Source organism: Vidua chalybeata, chromosome 3 (genome assembly GCF_026979565.1).
Source record: "Vidua chalybeata isolate OUT-0048 chromosome 3, bVidCha1 merged haplotype, whole genome shotgun sequence".
Classification (NCBI taxonomy): domain Eukaryota; kingdom Metazoa; phylum Chordata; class Aves; order Passeriformes; family Viduidae; genus Vidua; species Vidua chalybeata.
Genome location: NC_071532.1, coordinates 113,389,315 through 113,410,146, shown reverse-complemented (window position 1 = coordinate 113,410,146; position 20,832 = coordinate 113,389,315). Strand labels below are relative to the sequence as shown.

The 20,832-nt window shown below is 69.9% G+C and overlaps 1 protein-coding gene across 2 annotated transcripts; it reads right to left on the bottom strand.

Annotated features, from left to right (window-relative positions):
• Window positions 1-1,816: 1,816 nt before the first annotated feature.
• DPYSL5 (dihydropyrimidinase like 5) lies at window positions 1,817-18,431 on the bottom strand. Of its 2 annotated transcripts, none has more exons than XM_053936772.1 (13): window positions 18,362-18,431; window positions 13,653-13,917; window positions 12,516-12,674; window positions 11,715-11,894; window positions 11,559-11,627; window positions 11,334-11,378; window positions 11,122-11,197; window positions 8,338-8,494; window positions 7,445-7,586; window positions 7,081-7,223; window positions 6,785-6,992; window positions 5,301-5,469; window positions 1,817-3,934 (listed from the first exon to the last, which is right to left on the bottom strand). In XM_053936772.1, the coding sequence occupies exons 2-13, from the start codon at window positions 13,911-13,913 to the stop codon at window positions 3,849-3,851; spliced, it is 1,695 nt and encodes a 564-aa protein (XP_053792747.1). In that variant the 5' UTR covers window positions 13,914-13,917; window positions 18,362-18,431; the 3' UTR covers window positions 1,817-3,848. The 2 variants fall into 2 exon arrangements, with proteins under 2 accessions (XP_053792747.1, XP_053792748.1); XM_053936773.1 differs by lacking the exon at window positions 18,362-18,431 and adding an exon at window positions 18,207-18,231.
• Window positions 18,432-20,832: the final 2,401 nt, after the last annotated feature.

The following is a 20,832-nucleotide window of genomic DNA, read 5'->3' as shown; positions in this document are numbered from 1 at the left end:
TAGACCCCCATAACACCCCAGACCCCCCATAACATCTCAGACCCTCCTAAACACCCCCAGACCCCCATAACACCCCAGACCCCCCATAACACCTCCAGACCCCCCCATAACACCCCAGAGCCCCCCATAACATCCCAGAGCCCCCCAAACACCCCCAGCACCGTCGGGGACCCTCCCGGGACCGTTCTGTGACCCTTCAAGGCTCCTCCTGGGGCCCCCACCCAGAGCCCCCCACACCCCCTGTGCTCCCCAGCAGAGGGTGACAGGGCCAGAGCGTGACCCGCCTTGTCTTACCGTGTCCCCACGCGTGTCCCCAAACCTTCACGCGTGTCCCGGGTGGCCCATCGCCCTGCCTGTCCCCACGCGTGTCCCCAAACCTTCACGCGTGTCCTCCCCGTGTCCCCGGGTGTGTCTGCCCGTGTCCCCATGGTCCCCTCTGTGTCCACGTGTCCCCCCGTGTCCCCCCACGTCCCCGTGTCCCCATGGTCCCCTCTGTGTCCCTGTGTCCCCCCATGTCCCTGTGTCCTCCTGCGTCTCTCCCCGTGTCCCTGTGTCCCCCCGTGTCCCCATGTCCCCCCATGTCCCTGTGTCCCTCTGTGTCCCCATGTCCTCCCGTGTCCCCATGTCCCCCTGTGTCCCCCCGTGTCCTCATGTCCCCCATGTCCCTGTGTCCCCCTGTGTCTCTCCCCATGTCCCCATGTCCCCCCGTGTCCCCACGATCCCCTCTGTGTCCCCATGTCCCCCCGTGTCCCCGTGTCCCCCTATGTCCCCATGTCCCCATGGTCCCCTCTGTGTCCCTGTGTCCCCTCAGTGTCCCTGTGTCCCCCTGTGTCCCTGTGTCCCCCCCATGTCCCCCCGTGTCCCTGTGTCCCCCCATGTCCCTGTGTCCCCCTGTGTCTCTCCCCATGTCCCCGTGTCCCCCCATGTCCCTGTGTCCCCCTGTGTCCCCATGGTCCCCTCAGTGTCCCTGTGTCCCCTCTGTGTCCCCATGTCCTCCCGTGTCCCCGTGTCCCCCTGTGTCTCTCCCCATGTCCCCATGGTCCCCATGTCCCTGTGTCCCCTCTGTGTCCCCGTGTCCCCCCGTGTCAGGGCCCTTCCTGTCCCCAGTGCAGAAGAGGGGGGGTCCCTCGCCCCGGGGCCGTGGCTGTGGGGTCCCTAAGGCTGCCCCCCTGACCCCTGACCCCTGACCCACTGCCCCCTGCCCCCCATCCCTGAGCCCATCCCTGCCCCACCCCTGACCCCTGACACCATCCCTGTCACCATCCCTGTCCCTGTCCCTGTCCCATCCCTGTCCCATCCCTGTCCCCAATCCCTGTCCCCATCCCTGACCCCATCCCTGTCCCATCCCTGCCCCATCCCTGCCCCATCCCTGTCCCGTCCCTGCCCCATCCCTGTCCCGTCCCTGTCCCGTCCCTGTCCCATCCCTGTCCCCAATCCCTGCCCCATCCCTGTCCCATCCCTGTCCCATCCCTGCCCCATCCCTGTCCCATCCCTGTCCCATCCCTGTCCCGTCCCTGTCCCGTCCCTGCCCCATCCCTGCCCCATCCCTGTCCCGTCCCTGTCCCGTCCCTGCCCCATCCCTGTCCCGTCCCTGTCCCGTCCCTGTCCCATCCCTGCCCCATCCCTGCCCCATCCCTGTCCCGTCCCTGTCCCGTCCCTGTCCCGTCCCTGTCCCGTCCCTGCCCCATCCCTGTCCCGTCCCTGTCCCATCCCTGTCCCGTCCCTGTCCCGTCCCTGTCCCGTCCCTGTCCCGTCCCTGTCCCGTCCCTGTCCCATCCCTGTCCCGTCCGCCCCGGCCCCAGAGAGGCGCGGCCAGCGCTGTGAACGGTCTTTAATGAGCACACAGGACGGCATGTTCCTAAATCGGCCGTGCGGGAACCCCGGGGGGCTCGGGACCCCCCCAGGGCCCGCCGGCCCCCAAACACCTACAGGCACCTACAGGGGGAGGGCACAGGGACGGGGGGCGGGAGGGACCAGGGCCGGGACACCCCAAAAACCAGGGCAGAGGGACCCCTGGGGGGGGGCACACACACACACGGGCCCGGGGGCAGGGCTGGGGGCTGGCAGGTGAGGGGGGACCTGGGACCGCACCTGGCAGGTGAGGGGGGACCTGGGAGGTGACCAGGACCTCACCTGGCAGGTGAGAACTGACCTGGGACCACACCTGGCAGGTGAGGGGTGACTTGAGACCACACCTGGCAGGTGAGCAATGACCTGGGACCTCACCTGGCAGGTGAGCAATGACCTGGGACCACACCTGGCAGGTGAGGGGCGACCTGGGAGGTGACCACACCCAGGGGTTCACCTGTGCACACGCGTGTGCAAACACCCCCCGGGCCTGTGCAGGTGTGACCCAGGTGTGTGACCCAGGTGTGACACTTGTGTGACACAGGTGTGTGACCCAGGTGTGTGGCCCAGGTGTGTGACACCACTCACTGCGGGGCAGGGGGGGCTCAAGGTGGGGAGGAAGGGGCGTGTGGGGATGGGGAGGCGCAGGGATGGGGATGGGGGCCAGGGCTGGAGCTTTGGGGCTTGCAGGGGGGCAGAAATGGGGGTGCAGGTGGGGGTCAGGGATGGGGGCTGGTGACAAGGTCAGGGAGGGAGATGGGGGGTCAGGGGTGGAGATGGGGGGTCAGGGGTGGGGGATGGGGGGTCAGGGATGGAGATGGGGGGTCAGGGATGGGGGACGGAGAGCGGGAAATGGGGGGCTGGAAGGAGGGGTCAGGATGGAGATGGGGGGTCAGGGATGGGGGATGGGGGGTCAGGGATGGAGATGGGGGGTCAGGGATGGGGGATGGGGGGTCAGGGGTGGGGGATGGGGGGTCAGGGATGGGGGATGGGGGGTCAGGGATGGAGATGGGGGGTCAGGGATGGGGGATGGGGGGTCAGGGATGGACATGGGGGGTCAGGGATGGGGGATGGGGGTCAGGGGTGGAGATGGGGGGTCAGAGATGGAGATGGGGGGTCAGGGGTGGAGATGGGGGGTCAGGGATGGAGATGGGGGGTCAGGGGTGGGGGATGGGGGGTCAGGGATGGAGATGGGGGGTCAGGGATGGGGGATGGGGGGTCAGGGATGGGGGGGGGGTCAAGGATGGAGATGGGGGGTCAGAGATGGAGATGGGGGGTCAGGGGTGGAGATGGGGGGTCAGGGATGGAGATGGGGGGTCAGGGGTGGGGGATGGGGGGTCAGGGATGGAGATGGGGGGTCAGGGATGGGGGATGGGGGGTCAGGGATGGACATGGGGGGTCAGGGATGGGGGATGGGGGGTCAGGGGTGGAGATGGGGGGTCAGGGATGGAGATGGGGGGTCAGGGATGGGGGACGGAGAGCTGGCGATGGAAGGGGCAGGAATGGGCTCAGGATGGGGGGGTGGGTTTGGGACAGGGTTCAGGGATGGGGGAGAAGAGATGGGAATGGAAGGGGGCAGGAATGGGATGACCAGCCCTGACCAGCCCTGACCAGCCCTGACCAGGATGGGGGGGTGGGTTTGGGACGGGCTTCAGGGATGGGGCAGAAAGGGGTGTGTGTGGGGGGGGGGGTCGTCCCTGCGTCTCCCCTACGCTAGTGACACAAACCACTTCAGAGTATTTCCACGTGATGCACAAACAAGTCAAAAATTCACTGATCCAAATCCAACGTGCAAACAGAAAAGGGCCTGGGGGGGGGGGGGTGCACCCACTGCCCCCCGGCCCTCCGCGGCCCCCGCGCACGGCCCCGCCGCCGGCACGGCCCCGCCGGCAGCACGGGGGACCGGGCGGGGCCCCCGCGGCGAGGGGAGCCCCGCCGGAGCCGGGTCCGGGTCCGGGGGCGCGGCGCCTGCTCCTCACTCGGGGGACAGGTCCCCGGCTCTACCAGATGCCGCTCGACCGGCCCCCGGGGGGAGCGAGAATCCGGGCCGAGGCTCGTTTTGGAACGTGGTCATCGATCTGAGAACCTGCCGGACACACGGACGGGCGGTCGGCAGGGGCCGGGGGGGGGGCCGGGCACAGCCCCGTGACCCCCTGGCACCTCAGCACCGCCGGCACCACGGGGACAGCGGGGGCTTTGTGCCCCCCGTCCCACCGCGGCTGTGCTGCACGTGGGGAGCTCTGACCAGCGCTGACCAGTGCTGACCAGCAGTGACCAGTGCTGACCAGTGCTGACCAGCAGTCACCAGTGCTGACCAGCAGTGACCAGAACTGACCACCTCTGACCAGTGCTGACCAGCAGTGACCAGTACTGACCAGTGCTGACCAGCAGTGACCAGTGCTGACCAGTGCTGACCAGCAGTGACCAGTACTGACCAGTGCTGACCAGCAGTGACCAGCGCTGACCAGCGCTGACCAGCACGGACCAGCAGTGACCAGCAGTGACCAATGCTGACCAGCACTGACCAGCAGTGACCAGAATTGACCAGCGCTGACCAGCAGTGACCTCACTGACCAGCGGTGACCCAGCCCTGACCCAGCCCTGACCAGCGCTGACCAGCACTGACCAGCCCTGACCAGCACTGACCCAGCACTGACCAGAGCTGATCAGCAGTGACCAGCACTGACCTCACTGACCAGCGCTGACCAGCCCTGACCCCACTGACCAGCACTGACCTCACTGACCCGTACTGACCCCACTGACCCCACAGACCAGCACTGACCCCACTGACCCGCACTGACCCGTACTGACCCCACTGACCAGCGCCTCCCGCCGCCCTGCCCTGTGCCAGCGCTGCCCCCCCGTGCCCGCGCCCCGCCCGAGGACGGAGCCGCCGGTGCCAGCGGAGGAGCCGCCGGTGCCAGCGGAGCCCCGGGCGGCGCCGGCCGGCACGGAACGGCCCCGAGCCCCCGGGAGGGGCTGCCCGGTGCAGCGCGCGGCCCCGCCCGTCCCACAGAGCCCCGGTGCCCCCCCGCTGGCGCAGCCCCCGGCCCGCCCCACCGGCGCGGCCGCACGACGGACGGTGCGCGGAGCGGGGGGCGCGGGCCGGGGGCCGCAGCTCCGGGACCGGGGCATCGCCTGCTCTGCCACGGCCCTGCCCGGGACAGGGGGGGCTGCGCTTGGGCTGGGGGCGCGGGGACGGCTGGGGGGCTTTGGGGGAGCCCTGCAGGGGGACGGGGACAGCCTGGAGAAGGGGGTGACAGGACAGCCCTAGCGGAGGGATGCCGGCACACCCTGCGCTGGCAGCGGGAGCGCCCTGCGAGGTGGCGGGGACAACAGGGACACCCCGGGGGGGGGGGGGGGGGGGGACGGACAAGGGCCTGGCTGGTGCCAGAAGCCACCGGAGGGGGGCTGCGGGCGAGCCCCGGGGCCCTCTGCGGCCCCGCTCTTACCGGACAGGCTGAAGCTGGACTCGTGCAGGTCCCTCATGCCCCCGTGTCGCGTGGCCGGCCGGGTGGGCGTATCGGCCAGGGGCGTCCCCGTCTCTTTTTTCCCGGCATGCACAACCACGGCCACGTCCCCCAGGTACGGGGTGCGATCCACACCCCGCAGCTTCAGACTCTGCCGGGAGCGAGAGAGAGAGCGGAGAGAGCATCAGCTGCGGCCGGGCCAGCGGGGCCAGCGGGGCCAGCGGGGCGCCAGGGCCCGGCAGCGGGGTGCGGATCGGCCGGGCGGGGGCGGGGGGAAGGGGCCGGGGCGTGCTGGGGCTGGGCAGGGGGCTGCGGCTGGGGAGGGGGCTCTCGGAGAGCTGCTGGGCGGGCGGTGGGGCTCCCGGTGCCAAGCAGCGCAGGGCAGGAGCAGGGGCTGGGGGAGGTGGGTGGCCCTGGCAGAGCAGCCCCTCGCCCCGTCCCCCCGGGCAAAGCCAAGCCAAGCCAAGCCAAGCCAAGCCAAGCCAAGCCAAGCCAAGCCCATGCGATGCCCTGTGCCCCCCCAGGCACACGGAGCTCCCGACAAGCGCCCCAGCGCTGGCCATCCCCTGCCTGAGAGCCCCCAGTGCCCCTTCCCTTGCAGCATCAGCAGCACGCTGTCCCCCAGCCTGTCCCCTATAGCCACAGCGAGGGGGCACCGCGGGTCCCCAGTGACAGGGACAGCCAGAGCTCCCGGCTGTCACCGCCGGGCAGCCCCGGCCGCTCGTGTCCCTGTCCCGGTGCGCCGGGGGCCACCGTGAGCTGTGGGGCTGCCCTGGGAGAGCCAGCAAAGGGCAGAGCCTGGGTGGGGGCACGGCGAGCCTTGATGGTCAGCGCATGCCTTGGAACGGCCACGGGCCACACACCTGTTGGGACACCTGTCCCCGTGCACTGCCAGCGCTGGCAAGGAGCCGGGGGGGGTCCTTTGTCACACACTGACCCCGCTCTGCGCTCCTGGCACACGCTCCGGCACGGCGTGGCATCGGCCTGGCACAGAGCCGCCTCTGGCACAGCCACTGCCCCCTGTCCCCTCCAGCAGCCAGCACGGTGCAGCCCTGTCCCGCACCGTGGCATCGCCGTGGCACGGCGATGGCACCGCTATGGCACAGCCTTGGCACAGCCACGGCATTGCTATGGCACAGCCATGGCACCGCTATGGCACAGCCATGGCACAGCCGAGGCATGGCCATGGCACAGCCGAGGCATGGCCATGGCACCACTCTGGCACAGCCACAGCACTGCTCTGGCACAGCCATGGCACAGCCACGGCACAGCTACGGCACCACTCTGGCACGGCCATGGCACCGGTCTGGCACAGCCACGGCACAGCTGAGGCACAGCCACGGCACTGCTCTGGCACAGCCACGGCACAGCCGAGGCATGGCCATGGCACAACCAAGGCACGGCCACGGCACCGCTCTGGCACAGCCACGGCACCGCTCTGGCACGGCCACCGCTGCCCCCCGTACCTTCTCCCGCTGCACCAGTTTCTTGTAGGCGATGTCGGGGAAGGAGCGCAGCGGGCAGAACTTGCCGGTGCCCTCGGCGCACATGAAGACGCCATTCTCGTAGACCACGCGCCCGCGGCTGATGGTGACCAGGGGCACCCCGTGGCACCGCATGTTCTCGTACAGGTTGATGTCCCCGCCCTGCACCTGGGTGCTGGCAGAGATGGTCCTGGGCAGGGGGGGACGGGGCCCTCAGTGGCTGCTGGGGGCACAGGGAGCCTTCCCCGGCCCCCCCCCCCGCCGTGGGCTGCACCTACTTGGTGGCCTCGGGGTCCCAGACCACGACGTCGGCGTCAGCGCCGGGGATGATCCGGCCCTTGCGGGGGTACAGGTTGTGGATCTTGGCAGCGTTGGAGCTGGTCACGGCCACGAAGCGGTTCTCATCCATCTTGCCCCCCACCTGCCGCCGGAGCGGGGTGAGGATGGGCTGGGCCGTGACGCTCCCTGTCACCCCCCCCCCCAGTCCCCCAAAAACCCCAGGCGTGCTGCGGGGTCAGGCCTTGCCAGGCCCCGCTGGGGTGCTCTGGGGAGCTCCTTGCCCGCCGCCCCCGTGCCAGGGGGTGAACACCCCGTGGGCTGTCCCACCCGGGCCCCTGCGAGCCCCCGGCACCAGTGCCGTACCACGCCACGCTCCCAGATGATGTTCATGCGGTCCTGCACCCCGCTGACACCGTGCGGGATCTTGGTGAAGTCCTCCTTGCCCATGGCCTTCTGCTTGGTGCTGAAGGGCCGGTGGTCCGAGGCCACGATGTTCAACGTGTCGCTGTGGGGGACAGAGCAGGCTGGGCCGGGGGGGTGTGGCACTGCCAGGGCTGCTTGGGGTGCCCCGGGAGCCCAGAAATCAGGGAACGGGGTACCCCTGCCATGGGGTGCCGGGGGAGCTCAGTGCCCAGGGAATGGGGCACCCAGGGAATGGGACACCCAGGGAAGGGGGCACCCAGGGAAGGGGGCACCCACACTAGGGGGTGCCTGGAGATCAGGGTGCCCAGGGAGCTGAGTGTCCAGGGAATGGGGCACCGAGGGAATGGGGCACCGAGGGAATGGCGCACCCACACCATGGGGTGCCTGGAGATCAGGGTGCCCAGGGAGATGAGTGTCCAGGGAATGGGGCACCGAGGGAATGGGACAACCAGGGAATGGGGCACCCAAGGAAGGGGGCACCCGCACCAGGGGGTGCCTGGAGATCAGGGTGCCCGGGGAAAGTGGCACCTGAGCAGGGAGTGGGTGAGTGCAGCACGCACAGCCCAGGAGCTCAGCGAGCACTTGGGAAGCGCAGGGCCCGCAGAGCGTGTCCCCAGGGGTGCACAGGGAGCACGATGCCCACCACGTGGGGTGCCCAGAGGACGAGGTGCCTCGAGGGGAGCGCAGGGGAGCAGAGTGCCCGGGGCGGTGGCACAGCCGGGCACCCGGGGGGGACACCTGGCTGTGCCGGGCACCGGGATGCCCAGAGAGCGCTGGCAAGCGGCGGGGCCGTGTGCCCCGGGGCAGGGAGAGGCGCCCGGGGCAGGCCTCACTTGGCGAGCAGGCTCATGAGGTAGGCGGAGGTGTTGGTGTCGAGGCGCAGCGGCGGCACGGTGACGTAGGCGGCGGCGTGGAACCAGTCCTGGTGGTAGTAGTGCAGCCCGGTGAGCGTGGCGTGCGCCGTGGTCGTCTCCGCGTACACCACCTTCCCTGCCGGGGGAGGCACACGCGTGTGCTACAGGCGGGCGCGCGGGGGCACGCGTGTGGGCGCTGCCCGTGCCGGCGTGGCCGTGCTCCCGTCGGGGCGGGAGCGCTCTGTCCGGTGTGTGACATGTGTGTGACCTGTGTGTGACCTGTGTGTGACCTGTGTGACCTGTGTGTGCCATGTGTGTGACCTGTGTGTGACCTGTGTGTGACCTGTGTGACCTGTGTGTGACCTGTGTGTGTGCTCAGGTGTGTGACCCGTGTGACCTGTGTGTGTGCCATGTGTGTGCTCAGGTGTGTGACCTGTGTGTGACCTGTGTGACCTGTGTGTGCCATGTGTGTGACCTGTGTGTGACCTGTGTGTGACCTGTGTGACATGTGTGTGACCTGTGTGTGACCTGTGTGTGACCTGTGTGTGTGCTATGTGTGTGCTCAGGTGTGTGACCTGTGTGACCTGTGTGTGCCATGTGTGTGACCTGTGTGTGACCTGTGTGATCTGTGTGTGACCTGTGTGTGACCTGTGTGTGTGCTCAGGTGTGTGACCCGTGTGACCTGTGTGTGTGCCATGTGTGTGCTCAGGTGTGTGACCTGTGTGTGACCTGTGTGTGACCTGTGTGTGCCATGTGTGTGACCTGTGTGTGACCTGTGTGACCTGTGTGTGACCTGTGTGTGTGCTCAGGTGTGTGACCCGTGTGACCTGTGTGTGTGCCATGTGTGTGCTCAGGTGTGTGACCTGTGTGTGACCTGTGTGTGACCTGTGTGTGCTCAGGTGTGTGCTCAGTGTGTGTGACCTGTGTGTGACCTGTGTGACATGTGTGTGTGCCATATGTGACCTGTGTGTGCTCAGGTGTGTGACCTGTGTGTGACCTGTGTGACGTGTGTGTGCCATATGTGACCTGTGTGTGCTCAGGTGTGTCCTGTGTGTGCCATGTGTGTGACCTGTGTGTGACCTGTGTGTGACCTGTGTGTGACCTGTGTGTGACCTGTGTGTGCTCAGGTGTGTGCTCAGGTGTGTGCTCAGGTGTGTCCTGTGTGTGACCTGTGTGTGCTCAGGTGTGTGACCTGTGTGTGACCTGTGTGACCTGTGTGTGCTCAGGTGTGTGCTCAGGTGTGACCTGTGCGTGACCTGTGTGTGCTCAGGTGACCTGTGTGTGACCTGTGTGACCTGTGTGTGCCATGTGTGTGACCTGTGTGTGACCTGTGTGTGCTCAGGTGTGTGCCATGTGTGTGACCTGTGTGTGACCTGTGTGACCTGTGTGTGACCTGTGTGACCTGTGTGTGCCATGTGTGTGACCTGTGTGTGCTCAGGTGTGTGCCATGTGTGTGACCTGTGTGTGACCTGTGTGACCTGTGTGTGACCTGTGTGACCTGTGTGTGCCATGTGTGTGACCTGTGTGTGCCATGTGTGCCATGTGTGTGCTCAGGTGTGTCCTGTGTGTGACCTGTGTGACCTGTGTGTGCCATGTGTGACTTGTGTGTGTCCATATGTGTGCCATATGTGACCTGTGTGACCTGTGTGTGCTCAGGTGTGTGTGCCATGTGTGACCTGTGTGACCTGTGTGTGTGACCTGTGTGTGACCTGCGTGTGTGCCATGTGTGTGACCTGTGTGTCCTGTGTCTATGCCGTGTGTGACCTGTGTGTGCTCAGGTGTGTATGCCATATGTGACCTGTGTGTGACCTGTGTGACCTGTGTGTGTGACCTGTGTGTGACCTGTGTGTGTGCCATGTGTGTGACCTGTGTGTCCTGTGTCTATGCCGTGTGTGACCTGTGTGTGCTCAGGTGTGTATGCCATATGTGACCTGTGTGTGACCTGTGTGACCTGTGTGTGTGACCTGTGTGTGACCTGTGTGTGTGCCATGTGTGTGACCTGTGTGTCCTGTGTCTATGCCGTGTGTGACCTGTGTGTGCTCAGGTGTGTATGCCATATGTGACCTGTGTGTGACCTGTGTGACCTGTGTGTGCTCAGGTGTGTGTGCCATGTATTCGTGCCCGCGTGTCTGTCCATGCCCGTGTGTCTGTCTGTCCATACCCATGTGTCTGCCCCCGTGTTCATGTGTCTGTCCCCGTGTGTCTGTCCCTGTGTCTCTGTCCATGTCCGTGTGTCTGTCCCCATACCTCTGTCCGTGCCTGTGTGTCTGTCCCTGTGTGTCTGTGGGTACCTGTGTCTGTCCGTGTCCGTGTGTCTGTCCCTGCCCATGTGTCTGTCCCTGTGTGTCTGTCCCTGTGTGTCTATCCATGTCCGTGTCTCTGTCTGTGTCTGTGTGTCTGTCTGTGCCTGTGTTTGCCCGTGTCCATGTGTCTGTGTGTCTGTCCGTGCCCGTGTGTCTGTCCGTGTCTGTGTGTCTGTCCGTGTGTCTGTCCGTGCCCATGTCTGTGGGTATCCATGTGTCTGTCTGTCCGTGTGTCTGTCCGTGCCCATGTCTGTGGGTGTCCGTGTGTCTGCCCGTGCCTGTGTCTCTCCGTGTCCGTGTGTCCGTCCGCGTGTCTGTCCGCATGCCCACAGCTCCGCAGCCCGTGTCCCCATCCCTCCAAGCCCACGCGTGTGCTGGGCCAGGGGGTTTCCCCGCGCCCACACGGGTGCCCCTTGCCCACGGCTGTGCTGGGGAGGGAGGCGCCCCCCGTGTCCCCTACCCTGCATCTTGGCAGCGGCGATGACATCCCCCGCGGACATGCTGGAGACGTTCACCAGGTACACAGGGCAGTGGGTCTGCGGAGAGGGGGTCGGTGGCGCTGTCTCCACGGCACCCGGCCCCCTGCGGGGTCCCTGCACCCCGACGGAGGCACAGGGACCCCCGTGGGGCCGCGACGCCCACCCCGAGCCGGGCGACGCCCAGGACACTCACCCGGTTGGCGATGGTGATGACGCGGTGCGTGGCCTCAGCCTCCAGCTGCAGAGAGAGAGCGGGCGGTGTGACACACCTGACGCACGACGGCGGCACCGGCGGGCGCGCGGGTGACACACGGACGCGTGTTGGCAGCTAGGCGGGTGCCCCGGAGCATCCCGGCCACATCCCGGCCACATCCCGTGCCGCCGCTGCAGCGACGCGGTGCCGCCTGCCGTCACCTACCTCCTCAGGCCGGCTGATCTCGATGCCCTCTGGCCCCGTAATGCCCAGATCCAGCGCTTCCTTGGCTCCCTGCGGAATTTGGGGGGGTCGGGGTGAAGGTTCTGCTGCCCCAGCTGGGCGCCCACCGCCCCCCCCCACCCCGGGCCCTGCCCTCACCTCGGCCACCAGCTCGCCGTTCTCGGCGTGGACGCGGGCGATGGCGCCGATGTCGCGGCAGGCGCGCAGGACCTGGTAGAGCTCGCTGTCCCGCAGCATGTACAGGTCCTTGTAGGTCATGAACATCTGGAAGGAGTTCACCCCCTTCTCCCGCACCAGCGTCTCCATCTCCGCCTTCACCTGCGCCGGGAGCGGGGTCAAAGCGGGGCCTCCCTCCACGAGGGGCCCCGGCCACCCCCTGGGCACGTGGGGACGTGGATTTGTGGGTGACACGGGGAGTGACAGATGCTGGGGGGGGGGAGCAGAAGGGATTTTCCTGCCCCCAGGGGGTACCCGCTCCATCCCTCTGCCCCTGCTCTGCTGGAAGGGGGGGGCGGTCAGGGCTGGGGTCTCCCCGCAGCACAGCCGGGAGCCAGGTCTGATCCCGCTCCAGCAGCTTTGAGGGGATTGCAGGGGCTGAGTCTGCCGTGGGATGGGGGGTCTGGTCACCAGTCCTGCCTGCCGCCCCCCATGGGAGGGTCCTGCTGCGGGTTGGGGTCCCCCCGGGCTGGGACCACCAGCCCCGGGCACCCTGCTTCCCTCCATGGAGCAGCAGCAGCACCTTCCCTGCCCCAGCCAGGGGCTCAGCCCCACCGGGACCCCTTGCCCCGGGGCACCCCTGAGCCCCTGCCCCGCTGAGCCCGGCTCAGGGCAGCTCAAAAGGCATCCTGGGGGCTCAGCCCACCCCCCCGGGCAGCTAATGGGATCAGCGGGGCTGGGAATTAGCCCCGGCAGCTGCTCCCGGAGCCGGGCCACGCTCACCTTGGGCGCCCACCAGGTGATGCCCATGTGCAAGGCGTAGTCGCAGCACACCTTGGGGTCGGCCAGGCTGCGGCACTTCTCGTAGGCGTCCAGCAGCGACGTCTCCTTGTCGGGCAGGACGTGCCCGATGATCATCGTCGTGCCCCCCACCAGCGCTGCCTGCGCGGGGGGCACAGGGAGGGGTCAGGGCTCATCCCCCCGGCACCGCCCCTGCCCTGCCCTGAGCCAGGTGAGCCCCCAGGCGCCGGGCAGGTGCCAGGTGTGCGCATTGCCCACAGCCATGCGGGGGTCCTGGGTGCAGGCAGGGACCCCTGCAACCCCCCCGCCCCCAGCAATGGCTGCCCCTCTGCAGCAGCACATCTGGCCGCACGGCACATCTGGAGAGCCCCATCCTGCCACGACCGGGGCACCCACTGCCCCCCCCCCCCCAGCCCAACCCCTGAGTTTGGGGTGCTGAGGGAGCCAGCAGCCCCCCGGCACAGAGCCCCGCGTGGGACGGGGCCGCGGGGAGCCCCCCCCACCCCGCGGCAGCGTGGGCGGCGGTGCAGGCGCGGTGGCGCCGCCGCTGTCCCCGGCTCACCCGGCCCCGCTAATCCCCAAAGCTCCTTTGCCCATCGGCCCTCTCGGGAGGTGCCACGAGGCGGGTGACAGCGACAGGGAGCAGGCCTGGCATGTGGCGCCCCTGGGCATTGCACAGGCCCCTTCCCTCCAGCACAGCGCCGAGCCCCCTGCCCAGGGACACCGGGCACCCTGGGGACACCCTGGGGACAGGCACGGCCAGCGCGGGCCTGGCACAATGGCTGCTCTGTGTGGGAGCTGGGGACAGTGGGACAAGCTGCAGGGACAATCCTGGGCTGGCCCCTTGACGCTCCCAGGCGGCAACACTCAGTACACAGTGCCACCGGCACGGGGAGGTGCCCGAGCTGGCACAGGGTGCCACGGCCGCAGCGCGGGAGGAGGGTTGTCACAGCGGGGGGACATGATGGATGGGGACACGGGGACAGGCGGTGCCACGCCACAACGATCCTGGGATGCCCGCGGGGCTGCGAGCTGCCTGCACCAATCCGTGCCCGCAGGGAGCCCCCAGGGCGGGCAGCAGAGCCCGCAGGGCAGGGCTCGGGGTAGCCGCGGGGCTACCTTGGTGCCGTGGTAGAAGTCATCGACGCAGGTGGCGTTCATGAAGGTCTGGTGGAAGTGGGTGCTGGTGTCGATGCCGCCCGGGATGACGAGCTTGCCGGTGGCGTCGATGACCTTGGCGCCGCCGGGGATCATCAGCTCGCGCCCCACTTGCTGGATGATGCCGTTCTCGATGTAGACGTCGGCCTCGACGGTGCAGTCGTCGTTCACCACCTTGCCCCCCTTGATGAGGATCCGCATGGTGGCCGCGTTGGCCATCATGGTGCTGCGGGGCAGAGGCGGCGGCGGGGTGACCACCGGGAGCCCCCCGCGGCTGGGGGTCGCTCCGCTGCCCGCCCCGGCCGGAGGTGCCCCGGTGTGGGCAGGGCTGAGCCCCGCGGCTGCGCATCCTGCACGGGCCACGGCGATGGATTATCCCGGGAAATCCGTGCAGAGGAGGGGCCTGGCACGGAGCTGGGGCTGCCTCCCTGCCGAGAGCCCCGCTGCAGTGACATCCAGGCTGCACCCCGGCCAGTGCCACCCCCCTGCAGGCCCAGCGCCCGGGCAGGGCTGCCAGACCCCATCCCTGCCACCCTCTGCTGCCATTGCCACGTGTGCCGTGGGCGTCCCCACAAAGTGACAGCGCCCACGCCCCGGGGCAGGCTGCCCACCTTGTCCCCGCGAGTGAGCGGGACTGGCACGGACAGCACCAGGGCTGGCATCACTCAGTCTCTGCCCACTGCCCCGTGAGGTGCCAGCTCTGCCAGAGACCCCCGCCCTGCCTCAGCACTGCCTGAGCCCCCGGCAGCGAGGGGCATCCCCAGACAGGATCAATAAATCATTTGGTGAAGGTCAAACACCATCGACCCGTCAGAGCAGGGACGGCACGTGCCAGCTGTGCCCACCCGGGGGGCACGAGGTGGGCTGGGACCCCCGCCAGAACCCCCAGAGCAGAGACCTCACTGCAGAGACCCACAAAGAGACCCCTGCCTCACTGTCCCCGCTGCAGGGACCCCTCCACGAGACAGAGCCCCAGCACCCACGGGCAGCGTGGGGCAGTCGGGCACGGCTGACACGACGCTGGCACCGGGCAGCGCAGCGGGAACGGCCCCTGGTGCCCACCCAGCCCCTGGCACAGGCCCCAGGGGCCAGAACTGAGCCGTGGGCAGAGGCTGCTGCTGCCGGGGCAGGGAGCTCGTGGCAGGGGTGAGGGCTGGTGCTGCCACAGCCCCACGGCGGCCCCGGGCGGGTGCTGAGACCGGGGCAGCTCCGAAGGGACCGTCCTGAGCTGTGCCAGGGATCTCCGGTGCCCACCCCAGCACCTGCTGGGCAGCACATGGCTTCTCGGGCACCAGGGCTGGCAGGAGCCCTTGGTGGCCGTGAGGCTGGGCCGGGCTTTGCCGGCAGCTGGGCATTCCCAGGCCACGGGCCACCGCAGCTGCAGGGGTGGGGACAAGTGTTCCCAGGGACCACCGCTGCACTGGGGGGGGGGCCAGCAGCCCTTGGTGGGCCGGCTCCTGGCCCTGGCTGCACAGGGGCTGCCCTGGGTGATCCCGGTGCCAGCTGGCGCCTTGTCCTGGTGCCCTCACCTCGGCACAGAGCAGCAGCAGCAGCTGCCGGGGTCCGGCAGGCGGCCCCCCCCTCGGGAATGTCACCGGCATGCACAGCTGTGACACTGCTCAGGAGCCCCCAGGGGACCAGGGCGGGGTGGCAGCGACCTCGTGCAGCGTGCCAGGCCACTGTGGCACGCCGGGCACTGGCACCAGGGGTGCCCACACCTGCCCCCAGCTCTGCCTCAGGCACATGGGGAAGCTGCTGCCCCATCGCGAGGGCTGTGCTGGGGACACCTGGGCCCGGGGCTGCACCGTGGGGGACGAGGGGGACGACAGGAACAAGGGGGTCAGCCCCAGCCAAGGACCCTCCGAGTCCCCACACCGGTCAGGGCCCGCCCTGACCGACATCAGGGACAAGACATCGGGGCAGAGATCGTCCTCGGTGGGGTGAGGCCAGAGGGGACGAGCTGGTGCCGACAGTGCCGCCGCGGGGCACGCTGGCCCTGTGAGCCCCTGGGACCCCAGGGCAGGGCCGGGCCGGGCAGGAGACGCAGGAGGGGGTGGCACAGTGCAGAGGGGGCGTGGGGGAGGCGGCACGCCGCATCCCGAGATGAAAGCGGGCTGCGGTGACGGATCTGGAGCACGGAGCACGCGACTGCCAGCGGTGCCGCAGCACCGGGCACCGTGAGACCCCTGGCACGGGGGAGCGGGGCACGGGGGGGGGCTGCCCTGCGTGGGCAGGAGGGGTGTGGGGCTGGCAAGGGGACAGGGCATTGCTGGGGCACAAGCGTGGGCTGTTCACCGTGCACAGAGGAGAGCTGGCAGCTCCACTTGCTGCCTGTGGCCTCGGCCACCGTGGAGCCACCCACGCTGCTGCCACCACGCTGCCCTCGTGCCGCTGTTCCAGGCACCCTTCCCACCCCTGGCAGCCACCCCCGGCACAGCCCTGATGTCCCCACGCCACCGGGCCCGTGCCCAGCGCTGGGTGCCCACGGTGGCCTGTCAGGCACGCCAGCGCTGCCATTTCGCCCTCACTGCCCCCCAGATCACACCCAGCGCTCCCACTCAGTCCCCCCAGCTCACACCAGTGTCCCCAGCTAACACCCGGGCTCAGACTGAGCGTCCCCGGGGGCTCTGTCCCTCTGTCCCCCAGCCCGGGCCACAGTGCAAGCACGGCACCGTCCCCGGTGTCACCGGGGCCCTGCCCGCGTTCCAGCCAGCCGCTGCAGCGCGGTGGCACAGCCAGCATCGCCCGGCGGTGGCCGCGCTGGCGCGGTGGCCAGAGGCTTCTGCCAGACAACGGGCTCCGAGCAGGGCAGAAACGCAGCGTCAGCGCCGGGGGGGGGGGCCACCGGCAGACACCCCGGGGACCCCCGCCCACCCCGCGCCGCAGCCCCCGGCTCGGCCGGCTCGGCGGGCGGCGGCCGCGGCTCCGCTTCCCGGCACACAAAGCGGCGCGACCGTTCGGGGGGCTCGCAGCCCCCCCGGCCCCGCCGGCTGCCGCGAGGACAGCTGTGACCCCGGCGGGACAAAGGGACCCCCAGGCCGGGGGGGCTGCCGGGGGCACCTGTTGGGGTCGGGGCGGCTGCCGGGCCCGGCCTTTGTGCCGGGGCTGCCGCATTGTGCGGCGCGGCGGGGCCGGGGGGCCCCCTCGCCGCCCCCCGCTTTTGTCTGCGCCGGCGAGACCCCGGCACCCACCCTGCCCGACCCCACCCTGCGCCCACCCCGCCGGCGGGGGCTCCCCTTTGTCAGGCTGGGCTTGGTGACCGCCGCTCCGGTGACAACGACCCGCGACCGCTGCTTGTCCCCGGCCAGAGGCGGCGGCTGGGTGGGCATCGCTCCCCGCCCGAGAGACGCCCCGGCGGGTGGGTCCCCGCACCGCGGCCCCCAGCCCTGCCCCGGCTCCGCTACGGCCGTGGCCGGGCTGGTGCCGCTGTCCCGCTGCCGGGGTCGCACCGACCGCCCCCGGGCCGGGACGAGCTGCGGTGTCACCGAGCCACCGCCCCGGGAAGGACCCGGGGACCCGCGGGGACGGCGATCGGCGGGAGAAGGATGCTCCGTCAGAGCTGCTGCCGCCAAGCCCGGGATGCTGCGGGCGGTCCTCGTCCCCGCGGGCACCTTGGCCCGGCCCGGCCCAGCCCGGGCACGGGAACGGGCACGGGAACGGGCACGGGAACGGGCACTGCGCGGCCACGCCCGAGCGGGCGCGGGGCGCTGCGCGGGGTCCCGGCGCAGGCTGCGGGGACACGGGGGGGGTCCCATCGCCGCTCCCAGGTCCCCGTCACCCCCCGGCGCTGACCCCAAGGCCATTGCGGCAGGAGGCCGGAGCGGCGGTCACCGAAACCGGGCTGCTGCCAGACGGGGGGGCCCGGCCGGGGGTCCCCGCCGGAGCGCCGGGCCGGCCCCCGGTGTGCGGCGCTGGGCTGGGCGCAGCCCCGGGCTGGGCCGGGCCCGGGCGAGGCTCGGGGGCGGTGCCGCTGCCCTGGGTCCCCGGAGCGCGGTGCGGGGCGTGCGGGGGGTCCCCGTGCGGGGTCCGGAGGCGCGGGGGGTCCCGGTCTCGCCGGCCCGGGGCGGCTCCGCAGACAAAGCCCGGGGCCGCCCAGCACAAAGGATGCTCCGAGCCGGGGCGGGGCCGCCCGGGAGACCCGGCGGAACAATGAGCCGGGCCCGGCGGGACCCCCGCCGCCCCTCGGCCCCGCGGCCCCGCCGCCCCGGGGTCCCCGCTCCGCCGTGCCCCGCGCACCTGCTGCTCCGCTTCCGATCGCGACAGGGCGCCGACGAGGGAGCCGGGCCCGCTCGAGGACGAGCAGCCGTGCCCGGCATTACACTCCGCCGAGGCGAACCCCTCGCGCTGTCGCGACAACATCGCCTGTCGCGACAGGTGTGTCGCCATGGGTGGGCGGCGGCCACATGCAGCTTTTCTGCCCGGCGATACCGCGCGAAGCGCCCCGGGCGGGGATGGCGGGGCGCTCCCCTCCATCCTCGCCTGCCGATTCACTCGCGCCTGTCGAGACACACGCACCTGTCGCGATTGTCCAACCCGTCGCGATAACGAGCCAGGTCCGCAGGTGCGGGAAAGGAAAAGCCGAGCACGGCCCGGCCCGGCCCGGCCCAGCCCGGCTCGGCTCGGCTCAGCCCAACTCAACCCAACCCGGCCCCGCCCGGCCCCGCCGGTACCTCCCGCTCCGGTGCCGCTCCCGGTGCCGCTCCGGCCGCGATCGCCTCTCACCCGAACCTGCGCCGCGGGGGCGGGGCCTCGCCGCGCCTGGACCAATCGCCGCCCGTCCTGGCGGCCGGGGGCGGGGCCGAGCCCCCAGCAGGGTGGGCTGCGCGCGACGTGACTGACAGGCGGAGGGGGCGGGGCCAGGGCCCGGGGCTCCGCCCCCCCCGCCACCTGCACGCGCTGTTGCCGTGGTGACGGAGCGCGCGCGGAGACCCCCGGTGACCCCTGGACCCCCCCGTGACACCCCCGGGACACCCCGGTGACACCCCCGGGACACTCCCGGGACCCCCCCGTGACACCCCGGTGACACCCCCCGGGACACCGCCGGGACCCCCCCGTGACACCCCGGTGACACCCCCCGGGACACCGCCGGGACCCCCCCGTGACACCCCGGTGACACCCCCGTGACACCCCCGGGACCCCCCCGTGACACCCCGGTGACACCCCCGTGACACCCCCGGGACCCCCCCGTGACACCCCGGTGACACCCCCCGGGACACCGCCGGGACCCCCCCGTGACACCCCGGTGACACCCCCCGGGACACCGCCGGGACCCCCCCCGTGACACCCCGGTGACACCCCCCGGGACACCGCCGGGACCCCCCCGTGACACCCCCGTGACACCCCCCGGGACACCGCCGGGACCCCCCCGTGACACCCCGGTGACACCCCCCGGGACACCGCCGGGACCCCCCCGGACCCCACCCACAACCCCTCGCCCCCTGCCCCTGCCCACCGGGCTCCCCTACCCTGCCCGGCAGCCCCCCCCCAGCTCCCTCCCCTGTGGCACCCAGGGGTCCCCCGTGGCTCCCCCGGCACCCGCAGGGCCTCCCCCATCCCCTCGCCCCCCGTGGCCACCCAGGACATCCCCGCACGCCCCTCCCAAGGTGACAAGGAGAGCCCAGGACCCTCTGGGCCCTCCTGTGCCCAGGAAAGTCCAGCAGCACCCAGGAGCACCCAGTAGTGACCAGTAACACCGGGCAGTGCCCAGCACAGCCCAGCACATCCCACCAGCTGCCAGCCCAGTATCCCCTGGCCTGTCCTGGCGGCCCCAGGAGCTCCTGGCACAGCCCGTCTCAGGCTCCTGACGTGTGGAGACAGCACACGGCAGTGCTGTCCCCATTCCCCCCCCGGGGAGCAGCCTGTGGCACTGGACACCTGGAGTGACCACTGACCACCACAGGGTGTGGCCCCCGGCCTGTGGTGCAGCACTGGGGGCACGGGGCTGGGTCATGGAGCTGGGGGGACCTCCTGCTTCATCCCCATCCTGATGTCCACTTCCTGTCCCATCCCATCCCATCCTATCCCATCCCATCCCACCCCATCCCACCCCATCCCATCCCATCCCACCCCACCCCATCCCATCCCATCCCATCCCATCCCATCCCCTGATCCCATCCCATCCCATCCCATCCCATCCCATCCCATCCCATCCCATCCCATCCCATCCCATCCCATCCCATCCCATCCCATCCCATCCATCCCATCCCATCCCATCCCATCCCATCCCATCCCATCCCATCCCATCCCATCCCATCCCATCCATCCCATCCCATCCCATCCCATCCCATCCCATCCCATCCCATCCCATCCCATCCCATCCCCTGATCCCATCCCATCCCATCCCACCCCATCCCATCCCATCCCCTGATCCCATCCCATCCCATCCCATCCCATCCATCCCATCCCATCCCATCCCATCCCATCCCATCCCATCCCATCCCATCCCATCCCATCCCATCCCATCCATCCCATCCCAGTTGTGCCACCCTGTCCTCGGGCACTGCCCGGCTCTGCCAGGTCCTGCCCACTGAGCCCTTTGGTGCCCCCGGGGCTTTGCTGTCCCCCCTGTGTCAGGGGCACGGGGGGCACACCTTCATTCTGTCCCTGCCAGGACCCCCAGGTCCTTCCCACAGAGCCCCGCAGCCCCTGTCACTGCCAGGGGCGACTCCTTCCCCAGGGTGGCTTTTGTCCCTGTCATGTCCCTGTTGGTCCCTCCTCCAGCTGGGCTCGGTCCTGCTGCCCTTGGGCACGGGGACAGGAGTGCACACGTTTGGTCACCAGAGTCGCAGGTCTGTGCGGGGAGGGAGCCCAGAGCCCCTCCAGTGCCACCCCTGCCGTGGCAGGGACACTGCCACTGTCCCAGGGTGTCCCAGTGTCCAACCCGGCCTTGGGCACTGCCAGGGATGCAGGGGCAGCCACAGCTGCTCTGGGCACCCTGTGCCAGGGCCTGCCCGCCCTCACAGGGAACAATTCCTAATTCCCAATCTCCCATCCAGCCCTGCCCTCTGGCACTGGGAGCCATTCCCTGGCTCCTGTCCCTCCAGGCCTTGTCCCCAGTCCCTCTGCAGCTCTCCTGGAGCCCCTTCAGGCCCTGCCAGGGGCTCTGAGCTCTGCCTGGATCCTTCTCCTCTCCAGGGGAGCA

What these genes read in the sequence shown, in the direction of transcription:
- DPYSL5 (XM_053936772.1), bottom strand. Translation starts at nt 13,913, where the DNA reads ATGATGGCCAACGCGGCCACCATGCGGATCCTCATCAAGGGGGGCAAG. An exon ending in ACGGCGAGCTGGTGGCCGAG is followed by an intron (nt 11,628 to 11,714) that starts GTGAGGGCAGGG and finishes CAAATTCCGCAG; the next exon opens with GGAGCCAAGGAAGCGCTGGA. An exon ending in AACTGGTGCAGCGGGAGAAG is followed by an intron (nt 5,470 to 6,784) that starts GTACGGGGGGCA and finishes CGCTCCCGGCAG; the next exon opens with AGTCTGAAGCTGCGGGGTGT.